The sequence below is a fragment of the Sycon ciliatum genome, chromosome 1 (genome assembly GCF_964019385.1).
Source record: "Sycon ciliatum chromosome 1, ocSycCili1.1, whole genome shotgun sequence".
NCBI classification, from domain to species: domain Eukaryota; kingdom Metazoa; phylum Porifera; class Calcarea; order Leucosolenida; family Sycettidae; genus Sycon; species Sycon ciliatum.
The window spans coordinates 60,177,091-60,197,493 of NC_088643.1; the positions used below are offsets into that span (position 1 = coordinate 60,177,091).

General features: G+C 50.0%; 1 protein-coding gene across 1 annotated transcript; it reads right to left on the reverse strand.

Annotated features, from left to right (window-relative positions):
- Positions 1–3,395: 3,395 nt before the first annotated feature.
- LOC135804677 (uncharacterized) lies at positions 3,396–19,829 on the reverse strand. The gene is made up of 13 exons (XM_065318600.1): positions 18,931–19,829; positions 16,527–16,728; positions 15,088–15,226; positions 13,141–13,316; positions 12,591–12,739; positions 11,870–11,968; positions 11,100–11,185; positions 9,454–9,544; positions 8,356–8,421; positions 7,423–7,500; positions 6,547–6,662; positions 5,340–5,400; positions 3,396–4,518 (listed from the first exon to the last, which is right to left on the reverse strand). Exons 1-13 carry the CDS (start codon positions 19,222–19,224, stop codon positions 3,802–3,804), a joined length of 2,274 nt encoding a protein of 757 aa, XP_065174672.1. The 5' UTR covers positions 19,225–19,829; the 3' UTR covers positions 3,396–3,801.
- Positions 19,830–20,403: the final 574 nt, after the last annotated feature.

The following is a 20,403-nucleotide window of genomic DNA, read 5'->3' on the forward strand; positions in this document are numbered from 1 at the left end:
CACTTCGACTTCCACTTCCACGGCCACATGTACGTGGACTCGTGGAGTGTGTGGATGATCAACTCTCTACTGCATCATACACGTGGTCCTGGCTGAAGATGACGTGGCTTGAAGTCGTTTGCTGGTAGATTTTGGTTTCGACCGCGCGTACGCGCGTAGCTACGTAGACTCTACCTGTACTGTCTGTGCACATGTGCGGTAGATCTACCGACGTCGACGCGATGCGCGGATTCGGGTGGATACCGGATATTAGAGAGGTTAAGTTACACGTTTTTTGCCCTTTTTCAAAACGCGGTGCAAATCTCACGTTACGTGTAATTTTTAGAGGTTAAGTTACACGTGCGACGTGACGTGAAATTTTGCCTGGCAGGATTCGGGTTTAGTTCGCACAAATATCAAATCTTCCAACAAACTTGATAAATCTCGATAAAATTCCGGAAACTCACACAAATTCGGTCGGGATAACCAAGCGAAACTTCCAAAAACTCACGTCATGAACTTACGTGCGGGACAGTCAACTCACGTAAAACACGTCAAATTTTACGTGAGTTTTTTCACTTTTTGACGTAAAAGTTCACGGACGTAAGACTTTTACGTGAAACTTAACCTCTCTATCGATGCCCGCGCCCGGGCCCATCATCGCGCATCAACCGCACAACGACGTCGCGTCACTGCACTGGCGTCACACCATGCAGCTGGTCAGCCGCGCTGCAGCGTTGTCGAAGTAAAGTTGAATATTCGAGTTCGGGGAAAAAAAGGTCAACAATATTGCCTGGGCTATCAATTATTTGTCATGCAGAGCACAGAGGTTGGCCTTGCTAATTACAAGGTATTCGGGGACTTGTAACATGAGAATCTCGCTGGGGAGATTTCTCTCACTCTGTTTCTGCCAGCGGCTCGGGATTCAGTTCTTCCACCAGCGAAATTTTCAACGAGGTCGCCTGATCCTCAGTATCCTCGTCATTCAGCTGGTTGCGGCCAGCTGGCTTGTGTATCGCCTGAAACAGCCACACAAGCGGGTCCGGTCTCTTATCAAACACCCGTATCATCTGTTCAACAAGGATCAGTTCAAACAACGCCCAGAGGAGAGGCAGTGCAGTCCAGACAGTCAGGAGCAGGAGGAGAGCATATTTGCTGCAGTCACTGGAGAGTCTGTGGAGAGGAACAAGGCGACTATCTGCACTTTCTGTCCCCGCTCTGGCCTTGGGCAGAACATCAGTTTCTGGAGGAGTCGTCTGTTGGAGCATAACACATTCCAGCAAGCCGAGTGTGAGCCTGGCAATGTATACAATGCATACGATGGCCGGCAGCAGCAGGCAACAATCTTGGTTCTCAACGTCGCCGCAAGAGACCACGTGGAGGCGTTGCGCGTCGCACTGTCAGCGTTTGTCGTTGCGGTGCTGGCACGGAAAGCATTCGTCGTGGAAGGTCCCGGGATCATTGCCAACGAGTATCTCCTCACGCACAGGCACCTGGACTGGAGACCGGTGGCATCCGCTTGCGGTCAAATGATTTCTGAGGACGACTCGCAGTCGGTTGTACAAGTAAATACCATGGACAATTGCACCAAACTTGCAGCACTGCTTGGCATGAACATCAGCAAAGCACAAGTAAAGCAGGAAAATCTGAAAGCCGTTGGTCTGGAGTGTCTGGCAATGCTCCTCGAGTCGACTGTCCTTCACGAGCCAGCAACGCAGCCGCTGGTCCATGCCATTGCTGCGGCCTCCTTTCGCTCGGCGTTCGACTTGCCAGCGGTGGTTCGGCGTGCGGTGAAAGATTTCCTGCACCTGACGGGTGCGGGACGGCATCGTCGCCAGCGCAGCTCACATCAGCCAGTAGCTGCAGTGAACACCAGTGTTCAGGCATTGAGTAGTGATGTTGCAGCCACCTCTATCACCTCGGTGAGCCACTCGCATGAACAGCACACATCAGCTGCAGCGGCGGGGGCGGTCGTCAGGCCGACGATGGGAAGTGCCGTCGATTCTACCATCCTGGTGACGCCTATCTGCATTGAAGTGGAATCGGACATGGTGGAGACGGACAACCTGTGGCGCTGTGCCCGCCTCCTGGAGCGCGTTCTGGCCAAGGCCAAGTCGAAAGAGGCTGGCCAGCACTTTGATTGGATTCTGGTCGGCGAGAACAAGACACGCGTGCTGCATTCGCTGGACGATGCGGCCAAATACCAGCACTGCACCGGCCGCGCCGACAGGGGCTTCAAGGTGGAGCGCAGCGTGCGTGCCTGGATGTCACCGCTGCCGGAGCAGTCGCACCACGAGTGGATGGGCCGTGCCTACCTGCTGTCGCAGTGCGCTGGCCACGTGGGCCACTCGCACTCCAACCTCAGCCAGTTTGCATCGCTGATGGCCGGTCGTCAGTACATGTCTGTTCTGCCCGGTACCACGCAGGCCAAGCCGGACAAAACCAAGCAGCAACTCGGCGACATTTGCAAACTGCAACTTGCAATGTAATGATGTGCGAGTGCCTGCCTCCATGCTTGACTTTTTTTATCACTAACAAAAGGAGGTTAGAGTTGTCAAACCCGATGGATGACTGAAAACTCACTGCCAGCGTCTAATCGTCTGCATGCTTCCTGCCTCCTCTCCAGCTGATAAGCTTACAGAGCAGTTGAAGATAATAGTCTCACTCTAACTTGAGATCAATACACTGCAAACGCCGTGTGTGGTCCCACGTATTTGGAATGCTATTCTATTATTATGTTCCGGGTGAGCTGCTTCTCCCCCGCATCTATGGTTGCATGAGGTATCTCCTGGGATACCGAAAGTAAGTAATAGTTGGCCATTCTGTTTTTAGAAGATTTTTCTAATCCTTTATTATCAGCACCGTATTGGTCATCGGGTGTTGACCGGGTAGTGACCAGTTTTTAACCTCTTTCTACGTATTGCTGTCCTCACCTAACCTGTTCCTATTTTACTAAGTAGTTGGCCATCTGTTTGTCAGCTTTCGTCGAGTAGCCTTTTCTGCTTGATCTTGGTTGTTTATAAATAATTTTGAATGTTTTCTTTCTTTACAAAAAAAGAAAGATTGAAGAGCTGTCTCACATAATTATGCAACCCTGGTGCCCTTTGCTTTTGGAAGCGCAGAGCTGTGAATGCGAGTGTAAAGAGCTTGCAGAGCTGTGAATGCGAGTGTAAAGAGCTTGCAGAGCTGTGAATGCGAGTGTAAAGAGCTTGCAGAGCTGTGAATGCGAGTGTAAAGAGCTTGCAGAGCTGTGAATGCGAGTGTAAAGAGCTTGCAGAGCTGTGAATGCGAGGGGCTCCAGTTGTTACCATCATCGTCCAGGTTGCATTGCTATGAAGATGGGTCGAGTGATTGCCCCTGTCGGCTCGTCACTCTTCTTCTTCCCAATGAGAAGGCATGGAAGGTTCTCCGGCAGCTTATGTCCTTCGGGACAGACGTTCATTGTTTTATTTCCCAATACACTTCAAAATACATGGACAATGATAGCTATAAAAGGCATACTTCATTTAATGTAACTAACGAGACAATCATATAGGTAGTTGCTACAAAGTAGTTGTAGCTAGAATGTAACTTTTTGTTAGTTGCTAGAAATAGAATACATCCATAATATTTCATCCATATTTTGAAAGGTTTGTCAACAAAATTAATAACAACAAAGATGTGATGTCCAGCAAAACACATCGTCATTAGCCTTTTCTGCAGATACACGTCACTATTGGTAGAGCCTAGGCAGCTGTGGCATCAGCTTCACCAAGACCTCCGCATTCTCTTCCAGCAGTGCCAATCTTGAATTCCTAGCCAGTGACGCCTTACGTTCTGGCCTCACGCTTTCCTGGCACGTTTGCGCGAGGCAGGCTGCTGCAGTTGCGTGGCGGCTGGCCGTTTTCGGCTTGCCGGCTGCTTGGGAGGTGACTGCTTGGGCGGCGACACCGGCGCTGCTTTGCCGCGTGTGCTTTGCCGCCTAGTACCCACAGCTTGCTTCGTAGTAGTGGCCTTGCCACGAGCCGAGACGGCTTTGGTTGCAGCGGGTTTCTTCAGTGCTGTGCCTGCACCCGCTCGTGGAGCCTTAGCTTTGGCAGCAACGCTGGCGTACGACGACACGCCAGGCTTAGGCTTAGCGGCTGGGCGACGGCGTTGTCCAGCAGCCTGCCTTGCCATCGCCGCCGTCTTTGTCGTCGTCACCAGAGTCGAGCGCGTACGAGGCTGCGACTGGTCAAAGCGCACCGCCTTCTTGGTGGTGCGTTTGGACGCGGACGGAGTGGAGGCGGCAGCCGCCACAGAGGTTGACCGACGTGCCGGCGCCGGTGCGGCGGGCTTTCTTGCCGGTGCTACGCGCGCCTTGGCCGGTGCACTCGCTGCCGCCGGGGCAGTGCGAGAAAAAGCCGACTGGACGCCGGAAAAGAAGCCGGTGACGCGCTGCTTGATCCCTTGCAGGGGTGAGAATGGAGTGCAACCATCTTGCTGGTCTGCTGCTGCTCCTGCCCCTTGTGTCCCGGGTGTTTCCAGGGAAATGATCTTGTCCAGGAGCTCCAGGTCTCCCTACACAGTACACCGTGAACATGACAAGAGACACACGAGACCAGACCAGTCCAGTATCAGGGGCGCTGCAGCTCGCACATCTGTGGTGTGGTGACCATAATGATATCAGAGCGCACATCTCTGGTGTGGTGACTACATGATGTGTGTACCACCGCCAATCTCAAAATCACCATTTTGCTTATTTTGACTACGGTATGTAGCCTATAATAGTATCAAGAGTACATAACCCCCAAGAGTGCGCAACTGCCTGCACAACCTCTATGCAGTGCTGCGACGGCAGAACTTCACATCACGTGACATGGTTCAAAAGGTTACACTGGAAAACAGTGCAAAGTGACCCTAAGAGAGTTGTACCCAAAGCTGGGCTGCGTACAACCCTGTATCAATCATGCACAGAGTGCAAATAATGTGTACGGGTTCATAACGTGATGTGAAGTTCTGCCGTCGCAGACCCCATAGCTGGAGTTGCACACTTTTATTATGATGGTCATTTGCTGGTGTGCTGACCGCACTACGCTGACTATACACGAGCTACCCTACCTGAGCATCAGCTAAGCATTGTGCAGTATACACTAGCTACCCTACCTGAGCATCAGCTAAGCATTGTGCAGGATTACATTGACGTGACCACACACCCTTTTTTCATCACATTCTGGAAAGCTATGAATTCAACTTCACCAACATCTTCAAGATCTAACACGCCGACAAGGAGGGTCTGCGGTGTTGCAGCCGACCGAACTGACCGAACGTTGTGCCGGTCAAACAGGGTCTTTTGCAAGTCAGCCTGCCATGTCGGCGCTATGCCTACTATTGCCACGTACCTGGTTGGTGGTCTTCAGCGTGTCGTCGCCACTCTTCTCAACCTCAGATAGGAACTGTGGACTGCAGGAGATGATGAGAAGGCAAATCAGCACACACACACACACACACACACACACACACACACACACACACACACACACACACACACACACACACACACACACACACACACACACACACACACACATACACACACACACACACACACACACACACACACACGCACGCACGCATATATGACCAAGATGTGCTCAGATACATAGTACAATGCTACAATAGGACTGTGGGAATAGGAACTGCCTTAGATACTTAGAGGTCACCAGGTGTAGCAGTTAGCGAAGCACCAGCACCAAGAAGCGTTAAAATGCTGGTAACGAAAGCAGAAAGAGATTCTACCCATGCACATGCGTAAACCATTCTGTCTAAAAGTACAAAGAGCTTGGTGACTCAGGCTGTTTCAATTCCGGCTGCTGTGTGAACACCAGGGAGTCGTGGCATATAGGGAGACGCATGGGCAACTGTAACACTAAATCATGGGGGTTTCAACCCTGGGCTGCCCGTTGCAGTCGCCCCCAGGGGCAGGGCCAACATTCACACTTGCATATCAGGCCCGTCGCACCGACTTTGGAGGTGGGGCGGCCATGGAAGGGGGTCCGGGGGTCCTCCCCCGGGGGGGGGGGGGGGGGGGGGCATTTCCGGGTATTTTGTGCCATTTCAGTGTATGGTAACTACAATGAAAGTCTTTTTGATTCTGCAACAAACGAAGAAGACGCTACGATCGGGGACAAACGTTACCCTCCCCCGGGAAAAAATTCAAAAATTGAAGCCAATTGCAAGCATTTCCAGGCATTTGGTGCCATTTCAGTGTAACTGCAATGAAAGACTTTTTGCAACAAACCACGATCGAAGACAAGGATTTGTCACGTTTGCGCTAAGCTGCGCGTGCGATCATTGTGCTTTGTTGTAATGTGCTCCAAAAAAAAAAAAAAAAAAAAAACGGTCGAAAAAGTGGGGCGGCCTCAGCCGCCCCAGCCGTCCCGGCTGTGACGGCCTTGCATATGACACCGCTCGCATGGGCCGAGGTCAGCAGGTCAAAGGTGATGACCGCAAGTTGCGTAGACCACGGTAGAGCTACCCAATCCGGAGTCGAAATGCACGTCGTTTCCGGTATTATGATCTCGTGTCGTCTCCATGCTGGACACTCACCGGAAACCTTGGAATAGCTCCAGGAACTTCATCTTGTGCTTGCGCTGGTCCATCACATAGTCATTGACCAGGTCAACATAGTGGATAATGGCCACCGCCTTGCGCAACCCATTGTCCTGTACAGGGTCACGGCAAGATTGGGCCAGGAAACAGAGCATTGCAGTCTACTATTAATAATACAGTGCTGCAGAGTGCAGACCCAGGCATTCATCATATTCCTAGCATTAACCAGTGGGTACGCATCGTACTGGTATGATGTGAAAAGTTGAACCTTTGACGACGGCCTTGCCGGGACAGGGTGACTTCTGAACTCCAATAGAAAAAGTGACCATGTTGATCCTGCTGATGCAAAATGTTTAAAAATAATACCGTAAAGTCGCGGATAAAAGCCGGGCTTATAAGCACATAAGCCGCTTTCTGCATCAGGCTTTAATGCAAGCCAGGCTTGTATGCAAACCATGCTTATATGCAACACTGATATTTTTGCCAGGCGTGTATGCACATAGAAGCCAGGCTTCTAGTAAGTTCTACGCGTGACACGCGTAGATCTTAGATCTACCACTGACTACCGGTATGGCGGCAGTTTTACTATGCGCCGTAGATCTACATAGCGCATGCACTCTTGACCTACCCGATCCGCGCTTGCATAGAAGCCAGGTTTCTAAGCGCGACAGGTGCATTTGACCCGTTTGATTTTCAGGCTTCTATCCGCGATGTGCTTGTATGCAAACCCGGCTTTTATCCGCGACTTTACGGTAATCAATTCGAAGTAAAGCTGTTACCAGAGGAGCATGTACATGATCACAGCACATGACGAAGACAGACTGGCTGTTAGTGTGGGTTAGTGTCGTGGGTGTGCATGCAGCAAACACTCACGATCTTCGTTTCGCCGATGGTGACTTTGAAGTCCTTTGTGTGAGTAATGCCGTTGGTGTCGTCCCACTGAATTGTTACCTACAAACGTTCATCACAGTGGTACATGTTGCCACAACAACACAACAATCAAGGTGTCAAGCATAGGATAGTATCAACTGTGGTATTGGTGGGTATCTGCACGTACACGTACACGCACACACATGTACATGTATGCAAGCACGGACACACACATGCATGCACACACACATTCGCGCGCACGCGCACACACACATACACACACATAAGCACGCACACACACACACACACACACACACATATATACACACACACACACACACCATGCACGTGGACATGGAGGCATAGGCATGTTCGAAGTGGCCTCTTGAACCTTTTGGGAAACATCTTGGAAGGGATAAGTTGGTCAGAACGGTTGCTGTTAGCCGGTTAGCCGCACCATTTTCGATGGAATCGTCTTAGCAATGACATGCTCTACGCGTACCTCCAAGTGAAAAAGGGCTTCCCATAGCGCATGTGTATGCTTTGTCGTAATTTCTATGCGAAATGCATACAAAAGGTAGTTTTCGTGGGAATATTCCAAGCTCTTCTAAACTAATCCACCTCTCCCATTGGATGAGGCAACCTGGTCGTAAAATTTCGAGGAGTTTCAAGGAGATTTCGAAACTCCCCAAAAAGTCACAGAGTGACAATTCAAACACCCTCTTAGATGCATGCAGGTAGTATGCGGTGCACAGATTTCACTGCAAGAGTAATGGAAATACATGCACTTTGAAAGGAGACGTTTGCGCCTTTGCGGAAAGTACCATAACCTGAGAGAATCCACGCCTGTGTCAGTACAAGTGACCAGCGAGTGTTCCGACTCTAGGGGTCTCTACGCCAATGCCGGAACAAACAGCGTGGCAGCTAGCAACTCACGTTCACTGTGTCTGGCATTTTTCCGCTGCTCTTGCTAGGCTCCAACTTGAAGGCCATGATTCCACCCTAGAACAGTGATGTCATGACACAGAACAGTGATGTCATTGCACAGAACCGTGATGTCATGACACAGAACAGTGATGTCATGACACAGAACAGTGATGTCATGACACAGAACAACAGTAGATACAGAAGAACAATGGACGATTGGACACACACAAAAAAAAGAACAGTAGACACAGAACAATACAGGGGCGTCGGAAGGTAATTTAGTATGGTACGGTCAGGTCAGCCATCTGAAGTACAATTTACTCGTCGGGGAGTGGTGGCTGAGCTGAAAATTTTGGGAAATTAGAGCCCAAACCAGTGCATGTTATTGATTCATGGGGTACTTGGGTCAAATAGTGGTAAGGTCAATACCGCGTAGTGACCGTACCGTGTGCGACGCCCCTGCAATGGTATACACAAAACAATAGTACTGTATACACGGAACTTCAACAGTAGTGAGAGTAGCCTGCCAGACTGCCAGACTGCCAGAGTGCCAGACTGCCAGACTGCCAGAGTGCCAGAGTGCCAGAGTGCCAGAGTGCCAGAGTGGTTGGTACTGTACGCTGGTGATACTGTACTGCAGCAAAGCAAGAAGATCTCACTTGGCCATTGGTTGCAGGTTGCAGGTGGGTCACCGTAGTGTATCTAGGAATTATTGTATTTTCGTAGTTTGACATCCATATTTTTTTAAACTAAATGTACTAGTCACTGCAGAGTCAATGTTTAGCTTACACCAATCGTATTATCTGCTTCCGTCAGATTGTGAATTCCAAATTTGCGCTACACGTGTTGCGAATTTCGCACTACAAGTTCGTACTGTAGTTTAAAAAAACCATGGCTACCGCAACTTCCAGACTAGGATTTGTGAAGGTTTCAAGGCACATCTACTACAAACGCATAAAGATTTTAAAAGTCAGTGTCCATGGATACAGAGGGGGAGGGGGGGGGCATCAGCTCCAAAATCAGGCGAAATGCTTCCAGTGCTAATCCATAGTAGTGCCATTCATCCTGGAAGTTGGAGACAGTTGGAGATAGTCTGCCCGTACGTACCTTGGATTGATCCTTCTCGTCCTGCCAGCATGGAAACTCAGATGACAGGGTGGCTGGCTTGTTCTTCTTGATGTCATTGATCTCGGGTGAGCTGCGGACAACACACAATATCCGACAATAATCAGCTACTTAGTACCAACGAGACGAGAGAGAGAGAGAGAGAGAGAGAGAGAGAGAGAGAGAGAGAGAGAGAGAGAGTGTGTGTGTGTGTGCATGTGTCTCCCAAGTACAGTCAGACCTCGCTTATCCGGTCCAGTTTTATCCGGACCCTCGCCATCCAGACGAAAATAGCTGGTTACAGATTTGCAGCATAAGCACAGTGTCTGCTCCAGCGCCGGGTGAGCCGGGTAATCCACCCGGTTGGGCGGCGCTTGGACCCGGTTGAAAATATAGTACCGGGTCAGCTGTGACCCGGTTGGTACTTTACACTTTCGAACTTTGAAAGGACTGACTACATGGCTTGTATGTGTCAGATACTTCTTCTTCTTTCGTAATTTTCTAATTCCTGTCCTCTCTTTTCTAAGTGCGGCTTATCCATTCGCCTTTATATCATTGGGCCTAGTTCCCGTTTATTGTCCGAATTAAAATAAACCAACCAACCAGTTAAAGCATGTGACTCGGCTGGTGAGACAGCGCCAGGTACATGTGTACCCGGCTCCGACCCGGTTGAAATGGTTGCGCCAGTTACACGTGTACCCGGTTGTCCTACAATCCTAGAGCAGACACTGAAGCAGTGCATCCAACATAATCGGTGTTTGGTTATCCGCTTCCCTCGCCTATCCGGATATTTTAGCGGAAAGCGGATGTCTGCGGTTAGGCGAGGTCTGACTGTACAGGGAAAGCACTTGACAGAGGCACACACACGCACGCACGCACGCGCGCGCGCGCGCACGCACGCACGCACGCACACAGACACACACACACAGACACACACACACACACACACACACACACACACACACACATACACACACACACACACACACACACACACACACACAGCAGAGAGGCGGATTGGTGATTTGGTGCCGTCACTTTCAGTTGTGCCCGACGTCGCCGCTCGCGGAGGTTTGACAAGCCCCCAGCTGGCCAAGTCACGGGATTTAGAACATTGCGCGATGATATTTGTTACAAAGAGAAGAGAGGGAGAAGAGAGGGAGAAGGAGACGACGGGGGACTTCTGTGCGTGCAGTCTCTCCAAGTCAGAGAAATGGTGTCTGCGTTCAGAGAAATGGTGTCTGCGTTCAGAGAAATGGTGTCTGCGTTAGAAAGTGACTACCGGTACTTGGAATGGACATCAGTTTTGCCCAGGACGTACGCATACCGCTACTGCAGTTGGATCCAACCAGCTGTGGCGGCACATGTCAGCGACCAGAGTCTCGGGTCAGAAATCTGTAAAGTGCATGCCGAACTGAGGCTTCAGAATGTCTCCATTGTGGAGGCCAAGAGTAAAAGGTGTAACTACACTGCGGATATAACGACAATACGCGAATAACGACAGAATTTCCATGCCAAGAGCAAAGTTCATTCTACCTGTATACATATAACGAGACTTTGGGTATAAGGACACTTCGCGAATAAGGACACCTCTCTGATGCCCCGCCGAGTGTCGTTTATCATGATACGCAAAGTTGACTGTATCTCACCCGTAACCTTTGACCCAGACGACATCTTTGGACGTGATTGACACCTTGATGTTGAAAGCGATGACAGTGATATCGTAGGAGAACTCCTGCATGCGCACACATGTGCAGGCATACAAACAAACAAACACACACACACACACAATGATCAACAATTGACACCAAGACACCCTCTGCGTACGCTGCAGTATTTCGTTTCCTTTCGCACACGGCCCTCCACGGCCCTGCACAAGAAATTCGGACTTCACGTTGATCAGAACAACTCCCATGCAGAGGAATACGAAACAATCGAAGAGAATTGAACGTCCTCAAAAATCACACGTACACAAACAGATCAGAGGCCGGACGTGCACCTCTAGCCCAGACGATGCAGTAGCAGTGTGAAGGTTCCATTTCACTTACTAGTAGTACAGTCGTTGGCAAAAACTCCGGCGAATGCAGATACAGACTGGTATGGTACGCGGACACGGCGGTGCCACACGGTAGCCGGCATCATGCGCATGCTTTTACCAGTGTTTGCTGTAGATCTACCAGCACTGCACTGGCCCGTAAGCAGCTACGTAGTACATGATAGGTATGTGCAGTGGTAGTGGTAGTGGTAGTGCAAGAGCTACACTACCATGTACATGTACAGCATTGGCCGGAATGTGTTTTAGCGACGACCGTGGCATGCCTCGGTAGGACTGAGATGCGCGACGAGGTCGGATGTCCCTGGTCACCGGTGCATTGCAAACACTACTACGGCCAACCAGCCTGCCACACAACACACTAACCTTCTCCATGAGCCGTTGGAACTCGTCAGTGGAGTCAACACTCAAGTAGCGAGCACCTCTCGTTGAGCTGATCTGCTCCACCAGGCGCACATTCAAGTCCTACAATCGGAGAACGGCCAGAGCAACACACTAGCCGGTCAACAGTCCGGCGTCACAGCAATGGGAAAGCGCAGGGAAAATTGGAAGGGGGAGGAGGGGGCATGTGCACGCGTGACATGTGATTAGACATTATTATACTTATGCCTCCAACGCATATGATAATGATATGACAGAGCTTAAGTGTCTCAGCACTTGGCCAGTACAGTGTTAGCAAGTACTAGTAAAACAAACTATCCTTCATGTACCTGACGCTGGCCAAGCGCCAACAAAAAGGTTGTCATGACGCTGGTCCATCGCTTACATGTATTCCTTGGAATGGATGTGTCCACGTGACTCTTTTGCTTTTGCAGAAAAAAATCTGAGCCCAGCCAATCTACCCCTATCCGGTTGCCGAACAAAGAACGCATAGACTGGCGTATGGTATACCATTACGTCAAGCCCCAACGGTACGTAATGCGCCGGCGATATGCCATCCTCCGACGGTACATCGTGCCTTTAAAATCCAGTATTTGGCGGCATCCAGCAACGGATTCTATTCCACTCTACCCAGCATGGTCCTGGAAGAAGAGAACACTCTAACCCAAGTCTCTGCATGCCGCCATACAGTTAGCCACTCACTTACCATGCCGATTCCCACGATAGACGTGAAGACATTGCGAGCAGCCTCCGTCCTGAGGATGTCCAGCAGCTCCACTTCATCATGGGCACTGTCCACCGTGCTGTTGAGATCGGTCAGGAACAGCAGGCGGTTCGTGGACTTGGCCGACTCCGCTGCAGGCACCGCACGGCATGGCCCAAACACACACACACACAAAGCAGACCACTTCTGAATGCACCGCCCTGACTGTATGGATGGCAGCGATACGTGAACGCTGTCATGCACATCCAGCAGATAGAGACGGCACTGTATCCCGGCGAGAGAGGCATATCTCCAAATGAAAGCACGGATTGGAGGAAGTTGAAAAAGGAAGGACAAGCGCCTATAATAGAGAAAGTACGGCAATAGGGATTTAGCAGCTGAGCATGCACCCCCCCCCCCCCCCCCCCCCCCGAGCAAAACAGACCTGGCAGGTGTATTATTATCGTGCCCTGAACATACAAAATACGTTTTTTTAGCGATCAATCGCAAGGGTGTCCTAGGCTAGGTACGGTACTTTCTGAGCACTGCTTACGGGCGTTGTCAAATAGCTTCACTGCGGTCCTGGCAGCCTTGCTCAAGTTGGTCATGCCACCCGCCACCAAGTTGTCGATCGCCGTCTTGAGGCCTTGCTTGGGGATCTTGCCGATTGGCTGAAGCTTGTACTTGACGGTGGCATCATGGTTGAACAGGACCAGGCCAAACGAGTCACTGTGAAATGGAAATATTGCATGCAGGTGCAGTCACAGCAGCATACCAATACCGATAACTGTTAGACGTGCTGTGTATCCAAAAGACCTCACCTTCTCCAAGAAGGGAGAATAGTGGATCCAAGTGTCCAACTGTTAGCAGTGGATTTCGCATACGCTTGCAGGGTAAAGGCCAGTTTGAGCATGCGCAGCAATGATGATGACAACGATGTGCTCAATAGGGCTTGAAAGTGATGACGTCAAAACGGCCAGGGAGTAGTAAGTTGACATCAGATTTCTATTTTGGATCCACTAAGGTGTGACTTTGCTATTGCCTCAGTATGTGGGTACATAGCAACCCACTCATGTCGTATGCAGGGGTGACTTTCACTTCGCCACCAGTTGTAACCCCGCCCCCAGTAGCCAAATCAGTCGGTTTCACTGGCTACATCACCTTGCTGTGAGTAAGACGGCTTGAAATGTGCTTGGATCCATACTTGGATCCAGTTTTTGAATTTTTGAAATTGTTGCTATGCTGTGACGTAGCACTTTCAAGCCCTATACAGTCACTACACAAAGATGAAAGAAATCTTTTTTTTCCCTTTCCCTAGTGTAGAGCCCCCCACTGCACCATTCCATGACAGGACAGTGTTACTACTCAATACGTCCACAACCTCCCCCCCCCCCCCCCCCCCCCCCCGCGTGAGATCCTGCTGGGTGGTGCGACTAGCCGGTACGAAAAACATGAAATCATGCATTCGCGACTCTCCCATCCCAGCCACGAGTGATCGTGTACAATATGCCATGGATAAGCATAAGCGGTAGCAAGAGTACATACCCACTGTTTAATATGTACTCTTGCTACCGGTACGATAAGTGCTTGCTTTTCCCTACTGTACTGCACTCGTATGTGTATGCTCCCACTATGCAATTTTTTGTCTTTGCATGTGAGCTGTGATCATTGTACAAGTAGAAAAGGAAAATGGCAATAAATAAGATAAATTATGCACTCATAACAACAGCAAAAATGAAGAAAGTCAAGTTCCATAACGTTTTCTTGTGACTGTCATCAGTGGAACGCCGTCACATATAAATGTAATAACTAAAACACACACTTATATACATGTAGCTAATATGGTTTCAGGTAGAAATACAGCAGCTTACAAGTACGAAAAGCGAAGTTTGCACCTTTGCAATGTGTGAATATAGTGTATGTGAGAAAGGTAGTGGCAGATGAATGTGATACTGTGTGATACATTCATTCACACAGTATCACATTCATCTGCCACTACCTTTCTCACATACACTATATTCACACATTGCAAAGGTGCAAACTTCGCTTTTCGTACTTGTAAGCTGCTGTATTTCTACCTGAAACCATATTAGCTACATGTATATAAGTGTGTGTTTTAGTTATTACATTTTTATGTGACGGCGTTCCACTGATGACAGTCACAAGAAAACGTTATGGAACTTGACTTTCTTCATTTTTGCTGTTGTTATGAGTGCACAATTTATCTTATTTATTGCCATTTTACGACTATTGTCTCCTCGTCGATTGTTTAGAAAAGGAAAAAGAAGAAAATTCAGCCCAGAAAAAGTCATTGCGGCATATATTACCGGATGGTCAAACGAACGGTGATCTACAGGGTAGATGTATAGTATTTCACGACAAACAATCTGCCGGGGTGCGGGCTTATACTCAGGAAAATACGGGAATTGCAACCGGCACGGCTATTATGAAAAGCAGTCATGTCCCGATCACCACCCGAAGGCCCTGCTGAAGTACTAACCCTTTCCTGAGCTGGGCAACAATGCTGTGCAGACACTTCTTGGCCGCGGCCATCTTGCTATTACCAGCCTGCTGGTTAAACATTGAAAGTCCTGACTCATTGCTCATCGCAGTGCTCATAGAGCCGCTGATGTCTAGAACTGCACACCAGCAAGCACACAATCCGCACACAATCAAGCATACATGGCATTTTTCCAACACACATGGAACCTGCGGCATATCTCTCGCTTGCATACGATAAGCCAAACTCGCCAATTGTATGATACAGTACAACGTTACGTTGCCATAGCGACCAGCGCAGTGATGACTTGCGATCGGCTTAGCTCCGCCAGAGAGAAAGTCGATCACTGCATAATTATATCATTATCAATTGTTATTATTATATTAATGATGTGAATTCATGATTCATGATGTCAATGGTGTTAGTGCCGTGAACTGTTTATTAGCAGTCCTCTCCGTTGTGTACTGGGACGTGACACCGACAGGAGAAAGCTGGAGTGCGGAGACATCAGCAGACAAGCGAAAAAGTGACGAACGAAGTCACGCAGAAATCTTGGTTGGGACAAATCAGACGTTCAGCATTTACCCCAACCAAGGACCATGCCGTTTGCTCTTTTCACTTCCTGAAGATGGATGTGATGCTTGCTGACGATTCTCCTAGCTTTTGTAACATCTTCTGAAGCCAGGTGAGACAACGAGTGGTGGAGATTGACGAACGACATATTAAATGCACTTTTTCGAAAGTTTGCTGAAAATTTCTAAGGAGAGATGGCATATACCAAGCATCTTCTCCTAGAGGAACCATTTCCTAGGCTACAGTCAGCCTCCGGAAATGCAGGAGAAGGCCGATAAAGAGTTCAGGGCACTAACAGCATTGAACACAGCACTTCTTTCACATCGTGAATACAACAAGACTATTGAAAATGACACAGTTCTGCAGTGATCGACCTTCTCTCTGGCGGAGCTAAGCTGATCCTACGCCATCACTGCGCTAGTCACTATGGCAATATCAAATTGTTCCGAGTCACACTAACTGTGACCCGCGTCACAGGCGCTCCTATCCCAACTGACCACGGGGCCACAGCAAATAGCAACATGGCATGCTTTGGGCGGACGACTCCAGCACAACCACTGCCCGTGACTAACTGTTACAATCTACTATGGGACCGGCGCCGGGAAGCAGTTTCGGATTGGTCCGGCCATACTGGCCTAGCCTTTCATACTACTGTGTGTAGGACATGACGGGTAGGTAGCCGGGCATGACGGGTAGGTAGCCGGGCATGACGGGTAGGTAGCCGGGCATGACCTCATCACCAGTCACAGTAAACACATGTCGGGGGGGGGGGGGGGCCGGGGGGCAAACAGTTGGTCCGGCAGCCATGGCTTGACCAAGCGGACCGGTTCCGCCGGTCCTGTGTAACTACATGCACATGCACTTACCAATGACAAGGTTGACGTCAGGCCGACCGTGCTTCTCCATTCCTTTGCCATCGAACATGGAGTTGAGATTCATGCCCAGCCAGTGCTCCGCCTTGGTGGTGACCGGGTTGCACAGCTGGCCGGCAACGAATCGCGGCTCAAAGGCAACGGGCGGCCTCTTGCCGGTGGGAAAGGCGTACGAGTAGAACATGTTCTCATAGTTCTGTGAGCACACGGCAGAAGAACGCACAGATCACGGCACAGTCACCAGCGCACTGAGGTTCGACTGGCGTGTGTACAGCATGCTAGCAGTGTGCGGCATGCGATCCAAAACAATTCCAGGCGCTTGTGACTCACAACATACATGTACAGGAAAACCTGGTTTTTAAAAGCGACCACCCCACGGTGCAACCACCCCACGGTGCACCCCACGGTGCACCCCACGGTGCAAGCAAACGCGGTCGTTAATATAAAGCCAGGTGGTCTTTACTGAGAACCAGGTCCCACAGTATCTGTGTAGAACTGTCGGTGCATGGGGAAACTGTCGTTACGAGCAGGTGGTCGCTAAACACAGAGGTCTGAAGAGCAGGTGGTCGCTAAACACAGAGGTCTTAAGAGCAGGTGGTCGCTAAACACAGAGGTCTTAAGAGCAGGTGGTCGCTAAACACAGAGGTCGCTTACACCAGGTTTTACTGTGCTTGTAAGTACGTGCACTGCCCTCACTGGGACAGGGGACGCTGGAAACCAGATATGTAGCACCAGGGAGTGGTAATTTAACTACTCCTTGGTAGCATAGCCCGCCAGAACAGTGTACCGAGTCCGGCTTGCGGGGCCGGGGCCCACGATGGCCTGCGCACTTTCTGTCTCAGTTCGGGGCTTGAGATGCGTCCAAAACTGGCCTCACCGCACGCATACGACTCCATCATGAGTCAATGTTAGGTGCTATAGTCTCCGGGGCGGCGTGTTTCATTCTGTATTGTTGGGGGGGGGGGGGGGGGCTGGGTACTGGGTGGTGTCCTGAGCACTGCAATCTACATGTACTTCCCATGGACCGTTCTGCCGGGATTCTACAGCGCATGAAAACTCTTCCAAGTGAAGGGTATCGTGTTCTACTACTCAAAGTAGGAACACTTCGTACTCGTAACTGCCCGCTTCACATGTTATACTCTCTTGGTAAGTTTCAGTGACTAGCGATGCCACACTGCCACAAATCTGACACTAGGCCCAGACAGATCCTGCCGGCAATTCTTTCGGCAAAATATCGAAGAATTGAAAGAGCGGAAATTGCCGGCAAAATTTGAGCAAAGTATCGAGATGCTGGGTAACATCGATGCCTGATGCTTGGATTTCCTTGTTTCTTACCCGTTCAGCAGGATACACTGCCCAGGACGAGATCATGCCACCGAAATATCACTGGGATTCACTGTGGATCGACATAATTTTGGAAGAACTCAGGGACACGTGCGTGGAAACCCGTGTTGAGAAACCGACCCTGCAATTTTTATGAAACGTTGTAAGGGATTGTACGGGAAGAGGATAAAATACACGTTTTCCGGAGCAAAATGGAGCAAAATATCGAGTTTCTTGTGCCACCGGGCTCGGCAAAATATCGAAGATTTCGCAGCAACATTTTGCGGCAAAATATCGAGGCGAGCAGAGCAGAATCTATCTGGACCTATCTGACACAGACGACAGAGCAAGGCCAGACCGTATAGACCGGACTTGAAAGTTGAAGCTAACGAGTGACGTGTCGTGGAGTCGAGTGGGCTCGACTGTAACCAGGTTGTGTACTGGGCATGGCTATAGGGCCACACACATGTGTGTGGACAATAACGGTAACAAAAGTCAAGTGGCCAGCGAAGTGCGGACAAGCCGTCCTCGGGTACAGTGCTACAACTCTTTGTGCAACTATGACACACGTACACACACACACACACACACACACACACACACACACACACACACACACACACACGCGCACGCACACACAAACACACACGTGCGCGCATACACATGCGTGCGTGCAGCCAAGGATGATTCTTCGGCGGTGTTTGTAGCCGTCGTCGTGAGGCCAACATCAAATGCCTAAAACTTCATTGGGCACTGGGCCACAGTCGTACATACAGTGCTCGACCTACTAGTACTACTACCAATGGCAAAGAGTTCATAAAGCTGACGTCATTGCCACTGGTGCAGTCATGCAAAGTAGAGTTTGCACGTCCGCGTTACCACCGGCTATACAATTGCGTTGAGAAACACAACCAGCTGAGGAAGTTTCGCTTGTGCCAGGCCACCACCATGCCTGTGATACCAGGGTGGCAGATGCCGCTCCGTAACGGCGAGAGTGAGCCGTGGTATTCTCGTCTGGTACATGTACAATAATATGTGCTAGTGCTAGAAGTGCAGTACTGCCAGTAGTACTTACTAAGTAAGATGTCACTGCTCCACCACCTGCACCACTGCCAGCTGCCGAGCTATAACTAGCAGGTGAGCCGGGTAGTCTACGAACAGCGCCACCTGGTCCAAGTCCTCTTCCGGGGCCCCCACGCCGCCGAACACCGCCGCCTTTCGCTAGTCCTTTACCGCCTGCCGATCCGTGATCCACCTTCTGTCGGCCGGTCATGAACGAGCGGAACTGCGCCGCGCTTGACGCCTGCTGAAGGCGCCGGGGCGCCTTTCCGCCGGTCGACTTCCGCGCAGTTTGCTTCGTGCGTGCCATTTCTGTTCTTCACTGATCCGGCGTGTTTGTCCTGCCTGCTGTCTCCCAGTGGTTCAATGACACTACAGCTGCTGAGTACTCACTGATTTAGAATCCTGTATCCCGAGTACTGAACGGTGACTGCGGAGGGGAATGTGATATCGCAATCCCAACAGGAGAGCTTGTGTGGCGGGTAGCGTGCGCGCTAGAAACAGCACTAGCTGCAAACAAGTCCGATTTTTCTGGCTCAAAAGTCAACCAGGTCAAGTAATACTAATAGTTGTGGACCGCGTACAGCTGGCTGCTTGTTTTGAAAGCTGCCAGTAAGTAAAGTTGTAGTCCCTCTACTAGCTCTAGGCAGTGTCCTGCACGGCTTGTAGTGGTGCCTACAACAGGAAAATTTTGGCTATCCTCACAAATCCTGTGCTGCAAAACGGTCACAAGTAACAGTTACGAGGACTTGGCTTGTTGAGAACTTCTCTGAGTTCTCAGTCGTGAGAAAGTAAAAAATCGCATCGGGTTGCACTTCGCTGGCTGGTACTAGATACTGGTAGTACTAGTAGTGGTAAAGCCGTAGATCTACATGGTCTGGCTCCGGCCTGGGCGGATCCCGAATGAGCAGTCTGCTGGCTACTGCCTTGTGAAGTAATACTACTAGTACTACCGGTAGTTGTGTCTGATCAGTGATCAACCTCGTCTGGATCATGGACTGGAGCCCGCGCAAGCTGGATGTAGTAAGTAAAAAATTATTGTGTGACTTGTCTACTACTACTACTAGTACCAAGAGTCCATAACCCAAGAGTATGCAACTGTGATTATGGGTGCATGCGTGGCGCGCTGCCTTCATTACGTAACTTATCTTCATCACGCTCTGAAAGCATGCATTCAAACTCACAATTTCTCGTACGAGCCCATCTGTTTTTGCTCGATTCGTTCCAGTACCTACGCGATCTCTAAATTCTGGCGCGTGAACTCCAGTTCCGTACGAAAGTTCATTTCAAACCAGAGGAAAAGTGCGGTGTTTGATTTTCCGCAGTGCGCGGACTGCAGCTGAATGATGTAATGAAGGCAGCGCGCCGCGCGGTTGGCCCATAGAAAAGAGATCACAGTTGCATACTCTTGGGTTATGGACTCTTGCTAGTACTACAGTACAGTGGCACATGGTCTACCATAGGCATATGGCCATGTGTAGCTACAGCC

Excerpts from the sequence above, each read along its gene's own strand:
- LOC135804677 (XM_065318600.1), bottom strand. The coding sequence starts at position 19,224 with ATGGCACGCACGAAGCAAACTGCGCGGAAGTCGACCGGCGGAAAGGCG. Across the intron at positions 16,729-18,930 it reads GAGCAGTGACATCTTACTTA|AACTATGAGAACATGTTCTA; the intron begins GTAAGTACTACT and ends GTGTGCTCACAG. Across the intron at positions 8,422-9,453 it reads ACGAGAAGGATCAATCCAAG|GGTGGAATCATGGCCTTCAA; the intron begins GTACGTACGGGC and ends TCACTGTTCTAG.